This window comes from Tiliqua scincoides, chromosome 7, assembly GCF_035046505.1.
Source record: "Tiliqua scincoides isolate rTilSci1 chromosome 7, rTilSci1.hap2, whole genome shotgun sequence".
Classification (NCBI taxonomy): Eukaryota; Metazoa; Chordata; class Lepidosauria; order Squamata; family Scincidae; genus Tiliqua; species Tiliqua scincoides.
The window spans coordinates 25,381,546-25,393,782 of NC_089827.1; the positions used below are offsets into that span (position 1 = coordinate 25,381,546).

At 45.3% G+C, this 12,237-nt stretch overlaps 1 protein-coding gene across 2 annotated transcripts in view; it reads right to left on the bottom strand.

Moving 5' to 3' along the window:
- Positions 1-11,132, bottom strand: part of NAPEPLD (N-acyl phosphatidylethanolamine phospholipase D) — a 38,470-nt gene extending 27,338 nt beyond the window's left edge. For both annotated transcript variants that reach the window (XR_010794718.1, XM_066633117.1), the window contains exon 1: positions 10,861-11,132. Coding sequence is in view for 1 of the 2 variants with exons in the window: in XM_066633117.1 (XP_066489214.1) it covers positions 10,861-11,048 (188 nt within the window). In the remaining variant the exon portion in view is untranslated. The remainder of the gene's footprint in view (positions 1-10,860) is intronic.
- Positions 11,133-12,237: the final 1,105 nt, after the last annotated feature.

The following is a 12,237-nucleotide window of genomic DNA, read 5'->3' on the forward strand; positions in this document are numbered from 1 at the left end:
CACGTTTATGACACCCAGCACCAGCTCTGGAACTCAGCGTCGGTGCTAGGGCCCTTTAGGATTGGGCCCATTTCCAATTCTTTCTTTTTGGAAAATTAATTCAGCATCAGGTTCACATACTGCACATGCTCAGATCTTCAAACTGAAAATAAAAGGAAGAAGCTACACAACCCACAGAGCTAAATCATCACTGGCAATATTCCTCAAATCCTACAGTTTCTAAAATTTCATTCCTGTAGGATGGGTGCTCAAAGTTTTTGGCAGGAGGGTCACAACATCTCTCTGACACTGTGTCGGGGGCCAGAAAAAAAAATTAATTTACACTTCAAATTTGAATAAATTTACATAAATGAATATATTAGAGACTGAAAATGAATGAATGAATGAATTCAATCCAGTTTATGATCACATTCACCCTAAGGGGGGAGATCTTCATGCCAGTTTATGATCACATTCACCTTAAGGAAGGGGGGATCTTCATGCCAGTTTATGTTCACATTCACCCTAAGAAGGGGGGGGGTCTTCATGCCAGTTTATGCTCACATTCACCCTAAGAAGGGGGGGATCTTCATGCCAGTTTATGCTCACATTCACCCTAAGAAAGGGGGGCATCTTCATGCCAGTTTATGATCCCATTCACACACACACACACAAATGGAAGGGGGGGATCTTTCACACTTTCACATACTCGCCTGCTCACCTGCCCCCTCGCCCTTCCTCCTTCCCTCGCTTGGGCTGCCTGCCTGCTTGCCCAGCCGCCTGCCTGCCCATGTGCTGGTGCTGTTGCCTGCCTGGCCGGTCGGCGAACTGGCTAGCTGGCCAGCCAACCAGCCCTCCCTCCCTCCGGAGGGAGATGTGCTGCGAGCTGGGCTGGGCTCCCCTCCCTCATGAGACTAGCAGAGACTAGCAGGCAAGCGCGCAGGGTCTTTTATAGTGGGAAGTAACGCAAGACCTGCAAGTCTCACATTACCTTCCCACTATAAAAGGCCCTGCACGCCGGCTGCACTCGTCTTTCCTTCGCTGCCACTGAGCTCAGTGGCAGCGAGGGAAAGCAAGGCGCGGAGCTCGCACGGTGGGCCAGGGCGGGCTGGGCTGAGAGCCGGGTGCCCATCGGAGGTGGGGGGACCCCCTGGGGGCAGGATGGGGACCCGCAGCAGGCCGCAAGTGGCCCGCGGGCTGCGGTTTGGGCGCCCCTGCTGTAGGAAGTTGTGCGTGCTGAAGTTCTACTGCAATGCAACCAGGTGCAGGGGACTGTAGCCTTAGAACTCATGCCAAGGCAACTTCAAAAATATTTTCCTTTTGCATCTTTCTGCTAATGGCCAACAGGGAAATGTGCAGAACAATCAGGAGCTATTTCAGTCATTAGAAAGAATCTTGTAACTTTTTTCTAATCACAGAAAGAGAAACTGAGCTTCTCTACAAGTTCCCAGGTCAGATGTTATATTCTGCTCATGCAAAAAGATGACTCTTGTGACCAGTTATTTATTTGGGGGGGGGGGAGCAGGGGGTCAGACAGCTGCACTATCTACACCAGTCCTCGGAGCTTCCATAACTGTCAAGAACAAAAATCCCCTCATTGCTTTACCAATAACGAAAGCCAAAGTAGGGCGATACCTTTATTAGGACTACATAAAAGATCACAGAGTAATTCACAAGCTTTTGGGCCATGGAGGGCTTTTCCCTCTGGCTTAGGTAAAGCAAAACAAAAAGTGGGGAGACATATACATAAATTTGGGTATGATGATTATGCATCTTTACATAATGACAACCGATACTGTTGTTGCCTCTGCCTGAGTTTATAGAGGCAGAGAGGACATTTGGAAGGAATGAGAACAGCAGAGAAAGGAGAGATGAAAAAATAGGCTGTCAACATCAGCACATTTCCCTGAGAAACCTGGTGTGCACAATTTACCAGAATGAAGAGTACCAAAACATTTGCTGGGTGAAGTCCCAGACCTCTCATATTATACATGCACACCCTCTTTCTTATCTCACTGTTTACATAGGCTGACAAGGAAAAAGAATTGCAACATCTCTCAAAAACACCTGCAATTATTAAGTATTTTTAAAAGGTGGGGGGAAAAGGAAAGATATTCAACTTTGCTTCTTTTAAGATACTATTCCATGGACAAGAACCTAAACTGAGAGGAACGTGGTTTCTGTGCTCTTTCGAGGGAATGGCCAGGGAGGAAAGTACTCTTTAGTTTTAGGTTTTGTTTGTTCCTCTTCTAAATGCTTCCCGTCTCCCTTGCCAGGCAGGAAATGGTAGAATGCGTTGGGGGAAAAAATTACAAGGAACATTATGGAAACCTGCCCCAGGTTTGCATTCTTTCTTGCTACTACTGCCCAGTGGGCCAAAATAAATGCTACTATTTCCCAGTGGGCTCAGCAGCTCCTCTTTCTTTTTTAATGCACAAGCAAGCCACCTTGAAACTCAGGCTGGACTGAGAAACTTTGGAAAAAGTTTTTTCTAAACAAACACAAACTTTGTGTTTGTTTAGAACAAACAGGCTTTGGAAACTAATCTTCAGCAATTTTAACTACTCACTGACTATAAATTAGGCAACCTCCGTTCATTGCTTCTCAGCAGTAAAACTGCTTTAGGCACATTGTAGAAAATATCTGATATTGTGAACCTGGAACATGAAAGGTGCCCAAAACTGTATTATAAAGCTGAAATGCACTCTGTAGTTCAGTGGTTCCCAAACTGTGAGCGGTGGCTCCCTGTGAGCAGCAAAAAAAAACCCCACCGCCCTATACAGTGTATAGAATTGTAGCCCTAATGGGGAGCCATGGCCAATGGCCTAGTAGGTCAAAGGAGTCGCCAGCCAAAAAGGTTTGGGAACCACTGCTACAGGTGATCAGTAAGAAAGATTATCGGGGGATTCTTTGTAACTCTATAGGTCAGGGGTGCCCAAACCCCGGCCCGGGGGCCACTTGCGGGCCTCGAGGCCTCTCAGTGCGGCCCTCAGGGAGTCCCCAGTCTCCAATGAGCCTCTGGCCCTCTGGAGATTTGTTGAAGCCCGCACTGGCCCAACACAACTTCTCTCAGCATGAGGGCGACTGTTTGACCTCTCGTGTGAGCTGTGGGATGAGAGCTCCCTCCACTGCTTGCTCTTTCACATCTGTGATGCAGTAGCAGCAGCAAAGGCCAGCCTTGCTTTGTGCAAGGCCTTTTATAGGCCTTGAGCTATTGCAAGACCTTCATTCATTCATATAAGTCCATCTTTAATATATTCATTTATGTAAACTTATGTAAATTTATTCAAATTTTAAATGTAAATTAATTCTTTTTTTCCCCCAGCCCCCAACACAGTGTCAGAGAGGTGATGTGACTCTCCTGCCAAAAACTTTGGACATCCCTGCTATAGGTCAAGGAATTTTTTCACTCCACTATTGCCAACTGTTCCAGAATGTACTACTACTGCATTCTAACAAGTATATTCTTCAATGGCTAGATACACTTTCTGAGATGTGTAATTGTGAGGACAATATTATAAATCTGATTTTATTACTGGGAACTATTTTGAGAACCATTATGGCTGAAAAGCAGCACTGTTAACTAAATAAAATGAAAATGCATAGGGTGCCAACAGTGAGCTAGGTGACACAGAAAATTGGGGGCTCACAGCATGAAAGCATGAAAATGACAGATTTTGACAAAGGTACATGGAGTTAGGAGGAAAAATTTCAAGGATAACAAAAGTGAGGCTTAGGTTGCCCAGGGAAGCCACTATGGAAAATAATTTGTTGGATTGCCATGATTCTTGCAAGTCGAAATAAATCCACAATTGAAATAAATATGAATACAAATTAAAGACATGCAAGAGGATGAAATGAAAGCCAATTTTTCTAGCAGAACCATTTACAGTGATCTTCAAAGATACTTACCATACAACAAATAAACAGTCAATCCCAATGGACTAGTCTAACAATACACAACACAACCTATCATCATCTAGATTACAGTTCTCCATAAAGAGAAGCAAACAAGGCTATAATGCTAAGCACATCTGAATGGTAAGTTTCGTTAAAAACACAAAATCCAGGCAACTAAGTAAACAAGTCAAGGTGCACCCCGCAAAGTATTATGGGAAAAGTCTCTAGCCTGAGCAACCAATCCAACCTGAGGGGAAAATATAAGACATTGTGGCTATTTGGAGAATATAAAAGCAAAACCTGACCAAGAAGAAGATCCTTTAAACACTTTCTCACTAAACCACCTGCCCAGCACCTCACTCTCCATTTGCAGCAATTCCAGATACACTTCAGGGATTTTTTTAAAATGCTTTTGGAGAACACTTTTAATAAACCATTATATATTAAAATCAAGTGACATACTGAAGAGGTTACTAGTTACCCTTCTAGAGAGTCTACTATCGTTTTTCACTCTGCTGATCAGAGTGCTGTTCACATAATCTAAATTGTAAGTCTCTCAGGGCAGGGACCTGTTGAAAAGCAGCTTGGGTGCTGATGGCTCTGTCATAAGTAATAATACTTCTGTTCACCCATAACTGAGAGTTCACATTTAATTGTTCTAAAGTAGAGATTCTTAACTAGGAGTATCTATACCCCTTGGGGGTATGGGAACCAAACGATGGGGGTATGGGACGATCTCTGAACATTAAAAAAAAACATGTTCTTAGATTATATTATTTATCACCATTATCAATATGGATTGAGGTGTTCTGTTCCCAGAACATCTGTAAAGTAAAACCAAGCTTTTGAAGTCATACTAACACATGGTAGCCCTTGTCCCCAAACTGTAGCCCACATGTGAATGCCTGCACTGCTAAAGCATAGCAACACACAATGTAAAAGCTGCTTGGCTTTAATAAAGAATCCTTTTTACTAGTCTGATTAAAGCTGCTTGAGCTTCAAAGGATGTAGTGTTACCAAAAGAGGGCTGATTTGTTTAGGGGAATTAGTACACTGCCCTTACTGGAAACTTCAGGACCATAGGCTGGATAACAAAATCCAGCGTAATGCAGAGAAATTCCCTTTTAGCTTAAGGAGGAGACTGGGAGAAAGATAACTTTCAATCAAAGATTATATTTTTATTACAAAAACACACAGGTATACATAATGTACATGGAAAAATGGTAAATATATGTCTACTTGAATCCTAGTACTTGGATCCAGTGTACCTATCCTTCATGGTGGTTGCGTGTGGAGTGTATTTGGTGCATCCGAGGAAATCAGAAAAGGGAAATTTGTAGGGGAGGATTTTAGGGGTCCCTGGTCTGCCAACCCAGTTGCTGACTAAAGATGGGCAGAGAAGGGGAGAGAAAAAAAGGGGGTGAGAAGGGAAAAGGTTCCAGATGCAGATATAGTTACCTGTCCTGAGGAGCAGATGGATGGGGGAGGAGTCCTGGAAAGAGGACCTCTGCCTTGGAGTGGCAGCCAGAGAGAGAGACCATGTGCCAGAGCTCTCTCTTAAAAGGGTTTTTGCTGACCTGGATGTGACCCAGAGCTGATCTGGATGCACTTGCTCACTACACACAGTGGGGCACTTGAAGCATGCAAATATCAGGAAGTCAGCTATCAGCCATGGCTGGCTTCCTGGGGGGGAGAGGGGGAACTGAAACATTCAGTAGGCCAGGACCATTTCAAATCTGCATACGGTACTTAAGTAGTTATTAAGTTAAACAATACAATGATTTAGACTTTGTTACTAGAGTCTTCCTCCCCTAAGGTGTTTGCATATACAGTGATTGGATTAAGAGACACTTAAACAATGATTTACTTTTCCAGTGTCCCTAGAGAAATAGGTGAGCTTGTGACTTGACTCCTTTGTGACCTGTATGAGAAGTTTTGCCTGTATGATATTTTAGTCCATAATAACATAAAAATCACAACTTAAAAGGAAAAAGGGGATTTTCACGTAACAGTAGCTCAAGAGATAGCAGGTACCAGTTTCTGGCAGCTACTGGAGAGATGGGCCTCATATGCTTTGGCAAAAACATTCGCTCACTGATTTAGAGTAAAAGCACATATATGCAATATAGGGACAAAGTAACCTGTAACCCACATATAAGGGGACATAATAATCATAGAAGAAGGCATAGGGAACCAAAACAGCTTGATTTTAATAAAACTGTTAAAAGAAGTTTAAAAGCCTTTGCTTTGCAAAAGTTTGCAGAGGGCACCACAGTGCTTTACTAACACACAGAAAAGGAGGAGATAAGATAGGCCGCTCAAACCAGGCCATCCTAATGTGGGATGAGTAAGTTCTGCCAAGAAATTATCTTATGAAGTCATATGAAGTCATGTTGACCTTCACATCTGTCTTTAAGTATTTGTGTTATATTGCTCTATTTTAATGATGTTACGTGTCAAACAATCTGTATAATTGGCCTGATTTATGTGAATGAAATTAAACACTGGGTAAATGAAATTATAGTGCACCCTGCTGGGATTTAAACTTTTGTACTTTTCTAGGTTTTAAGGTGAAACCCCACCTGTATGTAAATCAGAGCCAATCAGTTGTTTTGCCCACTTATTGCCCAACTATTTCCCATCTTTTATGTAAATGGTACCTTATCTGTATCCTATTAGGAGTTAGCCCCATTTCTGATGTCAAATTTCAGCCAATGGGAAGATTTTGGGACAAAGGGCCCAAAAATTGTATAAAAAGTTGGAATCCATATTAAGAATTGCTCTCATGCTTTGGACACTAGTCCCGTGAGGTGCCCATTGCTTGCAATGAAATAAAAAGCCTGTGAACCTTCACTCCTGAGTACCGAGTTATTCTTGAGTTGCGTTTTCAACCTTGCAACAATACTAGTACCTAATAGGATTGGTGATGATTGGTGGTGATAGGGTTGGACTAGATGGGGTTGGACTAGACCTTATAACTTAAAAGAAATTACACTTCAGTACTAGAATTCTGGGTGCCTTGCCTTTGCAAGCAATTAGAAGAAGTGGACAGCTCCTTTCCAAATACATACAGGGCTGAAAAGTTAAGAGAAATCCTTAATTTGTAGTTAATCAGTCCTGACCAATGCACACTGTGCAGCCTTCAGAGCGCTGCATGTACAGGGAAAATAGTCCCTGTTCTTATCCTCCCGCCGCCCCCCACTGGCTTCTAGCTGGATGCAGTGGAGCTACCAGGAGGCAGTTGCTTTCACATTTCAAGGCAGGACCTCAGTTGAGGAGAGCACACATTCCTTATGCTTTGATGGAAACAGGCATGCAAACAATCCAGCTCAAGGTTGCAGTGCCACTGGGACTACAGAAAGGAGACGTATGGTCACAATACTGTGTCAGCCAAAAGCCCAGTTAACTCAAACTGGAAATAGTGGTGCGTGTGTGTGTAGAACTAGGAGGGAAGTAGTTGAGAAGAAAGGGGCATGGGGGCTAGGCAGGTAAGGAAGAAATAGTACAGTACATGAAGCAATAGCCAATGAGGGTTAGGGTGGGGTCAGAAAGATCCAATCAGTCCAAAGAGGGCATATGGTGATGGTACACTAATTAAAAAAATTAAGGAATTTCTCTGGGTTAGTGGAAGGTAGATGTGTCTTTTTAGGTCAAAAAAGTAAACATACATACAAAATGGGGAAATATACTATTCTCAACAATCCCATATCACATTTTTAAAAATCACATTCGGAACCCTTATTCTTTTTCAGAATCACATTTAACACAGTTGCTTTTTACACCATCTATTGATACCATTTTAAAATGAGTTTGCCAGTAAATTGTACAGTATATTTCATACTGGACAAACTGTCAGATGCTCATTTTTCTGTTAAACCTGAGATCAACTAGAGGTTTTTAAAAGCCCAATCCTATGAATGTCTGCTTAGAAGTAAGTCCAGTTATAGTCAATGAGGCTTACTCCCAGATAAGTGTAGACAGGATTTCAGCCTAAATAAGCTATGCTTAAGCCTACAGAATATCCACATCTGCCTCAAATATTCAGCTACTAAACTTTACTTTCAGGTGCAAGTGTTAAACAAGACATCAGTGTTGCAAAACATACAAGTCTGGGAGCAGATATTACATAACATCCTTTATGAAGATTGCTGCAGCACATTTCCATGTCAATGAAGAAGATTAGAACTATAGCAACTGAATTGATCTGTCTGGCTTTCATTCTCCAGCACAGTCTTATTCACCAGCAAAAAATGAGCAAGATCTCCTCAGGAGAGCGGGGAGCAAAGTACTGAAAGTACTGGGTGAGAATATCTTAATTTAACAATTTTTTTTTTCAATTTAACTCATCTTGGATCCTTTTCACGTAGCTTTTCATTCATGAAAAACTATAATGTCAGCCATGGTATTTCAAGCTTAACTGTAAAGTACAACTGCCAAACTGTAGCAAATCATAATATGGCACTGCTATGAATTATAGAACCAGGAACAGATTAACTTGGACTCTAGAGTCTTGTTATAGGAAAGAGATGGACTTCAGCCACTCTCACCTTGCTTGTTAGTAGTCATGTTCATAAAACATAACTGTGCTCTCTCAATTCATTCCAACTAAATACAAACAGAAATTCATCAACATATCGATGATAAAGATGGACCCTCTTTGTGTGTCCCCAATACAAAGTGTGGTGTCAAAAAGCTTAAGTTCCATCAGGATATTGTCTTGTAAATTCCAAACTTGCAAGGCAGCAAAGCATACTGATTTGTCAGGTACCCATAGGCAGGGTGGAAACTCCTCACTCAGACAATGTATTAGTCATTTGACCATATCACCATGTAAGTTCAGAAAGGGCCTGAAACACAGCAGATGGCTGGGGAAGGCAGCAGCCCCATCCATAACCAGTTCAGGCACAACTGTTAAATCAACATAATCCACTTGCATATGCAATTCACACGCATGGTCACTTTTAAGATGCTGAAATCCATTTTTGCAACTATAACTTAAAAGTAAAAAAAAACCTCAATGCATTTTCACACATGAAACTAAAATGGATCTCAAAAGTGAGAAAGGACTCCCACATTTAGGGGTCACCTCTCTCACAGTCAAACCCATGTGATAATATTCACACACAAATTAAGATAAAATTGTACAAATTAAGATAAAAGAAGCTTAAATGCACTTGGTACTGTGAAAACAAACCACACTGGACACAAGGTACATTCAATGCAACCCTGGCAATCCTCCACTTTCAGTCTCACATTATTAACATTCCCATGTGACATCCAGATTAAAGAGCATTTGTGCAGCTCAATCCTAGGCACATCTCCTCAGAAATAAGTCCGAGTTAAATCAGACTTTAAAAAACCAATCTCATTGCTTTAGTCTGACCCTAAGCATGGTTACTTGGACATTGGTCATATGGAACCCAATTGGGTTTACTCTTGAGTGCCTGAGCACAGGATTCAAGCCTTAGGGCCAAACTCTATCCAATTTTCCAGGACTGATGCAGCCACAATGCAGCCTCAAAGTAAGGGAATCAGCATTCACTTACTTTAAGGAGGTCTCCATAACTGCCCCCCCCCCACTGCAGGATACAGCACATTGTACCCATTGGCATTGGTGCAACAGCATTGAAAAGTTTGATAGGATTGGACCCTTAGGCTGCAATCCTATACACTGCACACTTTCTTGGAAGTAAGCCACATGGAAAACAATGGGACTTCTGAGTAAACATATATAGGATTGTGCTGTTAGACTAAAGATTATGCACACTTTCAGGGACAGTAAGTGCCACTGAGTACAACCGGACTTAGCAAACACATTTAGGTTTGTGTCACTTGTAAAAAGGCTCGCTTCATCCTGTGGCTGAGAAATACATTTCTTAAAACCAAGGGAGTTACAGAGTGAGCTACAGAGGTAGCAAATTCGGGGAATAAATACTGCAAGAGAAGAGAAGAGGTAAGACATAAGAGAACTGTTTCCCTTGTGAAATAAAAATGCTTTACAGCACGGATATGGGGTGGCTTGGGAGGCAGAGCCTATCCACAGGAGTCCTTTGAAAAGCGACACCCCTGTATGAGGTATGCAAGTACTCACAGCCATGCACTGGGGAGGCAGGTGAGGCAGAGCCTCTCCACTGAGTCCTTCAAAAAGCGGCACCTCCCTGTGAGGTATACAAGTACTCACAGCCATGCACTGGGGAGGAAGGTGAGGCAGGGCCTCCCCACAGGAGTCCTAAAAAGCTTCACCGCCATGTGAGGTGTGCAAGCACTCACATCCATGTGCTGGGGAGGTAGATGAGGCAGAGCCTCTCCACTGGAGTCCTTCAAAAAGCGCCACCTCCCTGTAAGGAGTGCATGCACTCACAGTCATGCACTGGGGAGGCAGGGGAGGCAAAGCCTCTCCACTGGAGTCCTTGGAGAAGCGCTGCTGCAATGTGAGGTGTGCAGGCACTCACAGCACGTGCTGGGGAGGCAGGTGAGGCAGAGCCTCTTCACTGGAGTCCTTGGAGAAGCGCCGCTTCTATGTGAGGTGTGCAAGCACTCACAGCATATGCTGGGGTGGCAGGTGAGGCAGAGCCTCCCCACTGGAGTTCTTTGAAAAGCGCTGCTGCAATGTGAGGTGTGCTTTGGCGCTTTCCAAAGGACTCCAGTGGGGAGGCTCTGCCTCACCTGCCTCCCCACCCACGGCAAGTCCCTGCTGGGGTGACCAGATACAAATGGGGCCAGAGTACCCACACCTTGAACCAATGCAAAGAAGAGGCACTAGGTTCTCAAACCCTTCCATGCTGAGCAGCACCTGCCCCAGTCCCCTCTTCTATACCATGGCTCTGCCCCCTTGGTCACCCTGCACAGCACTGTGTGTTGTTACGCAACTGTGCGCCCCACAGCTCTGCAGTGGTGACCCAGCCATGGGCGCCTCCCGTCGTGGGGGGCCCCCCAGAAGCCGCTCCCGCCCCCCACAGACCGCCCTCGCAGCGGGCTCACCTCTCCTGGGGGGTCTCTTCCTCCTCCTCGTCCATGACGGAGCTGCTGCTCCCCTCGCCCGCCGCCGCCTCCTCCTCCTGCGCCCTGCGACTACGACTGCGGCCACCCGCCTCCCTCCACCTGCCAGGCGCCAACGACGGCCCGAGGAGCTCGAGGCAGCAGCTCCAGAGTGCGCGGCGCCTCACCATAGGACGCCGCAGTCCTCCCCTCAGCGGCTCCTCCGAGAGCACAGCCTCGTCCCGGCCCCTTTCCCCGCTCGCTGCCGCCCCTCCCTCGCTGACGAGCAGTGGCCTGCCGAGGGTGCCGCACCCCCTCAGGCGGCCATCTTGGGGAGGGCGCAGGGGCTCCCGCCTTCATCTGCCTGCTGAGGGTCCTCAGCCTCATGACCAGCACCCTCAGGCACCGCCCTAAGAAAGGAGACGCGAGCAGGGCGCACTTGTTAGGTGGGCTCAGTGCCTTTAAGTCACGAGTGCCAACTTTTTTTTCTGGCAGGGCTCCTGTGCCTGTTAGTGACAACATGAGCAGGGACGTGTGGTGGGTGGGGAGGCAGGTAAGGCAGAGCCTCTCCACCAAAGTTATTCAAAAAGCCACCACCACCAAGTGAGGTGCCCAGGTATTGCATGTGGGTTGTGGGTGCTTGAACACCTCACACGGTGGCAGTGCTTTTTGAAGGACTCCAGTGCAGAGGCTATGCCTCACCTGCCTCCCCACCCACCACACATCTCTGAACATGAGAGCCAGCAACTTGGGGCTAGTTCACACATGCATGCACTCAAGCTCGATTCAAAAGTTCTCATGTGTCTCAGGATCACTGTGACAGATGCTATTGTGTTCAGGCACCTGCGGTGGGTGGGGAGGCAGGTGAGGCAGAGCCTCCCCACTGGAGTACTTCAAAAAGCGCCAGCTCTGTGTGAGGTGTGCACGCACTCACAGCCATTCACTGGGAACGGAGGTAAGGCAGAGTCCTTCAAAAAGCGCCACCTCTGTGGGAGGTGTGTAAGCACTCGCATTCATGTGCTGGGGAGGCAGGTGAGGCAGAGCCTCTCCATTGGCTCAGTGCCGCCGTGTGAGGTATGAAAGCACAGATGTGGCAGCGCTTTTCAAAGGACTCTGGTGGGGAGGCATGTCCCTGAATGTGAGATCCAGAAATTTGGGGCTAGTTCACACATGCATACACTCAACACTTGAGCTTGATTCAAAAGTTCTTATGCATCTCAGGACCACAGTGACAGATGCTGTTTCCCTGTGGCAATTCACACAAGTACTACTGAATAACATGCCAACACAGCTTGGAGTCCACATGGGCGAGACTTTTGCAACTACTATATGCTGCAATCATTCAAAATAACCCAACACAGATGAGGTCTCCCTTACACT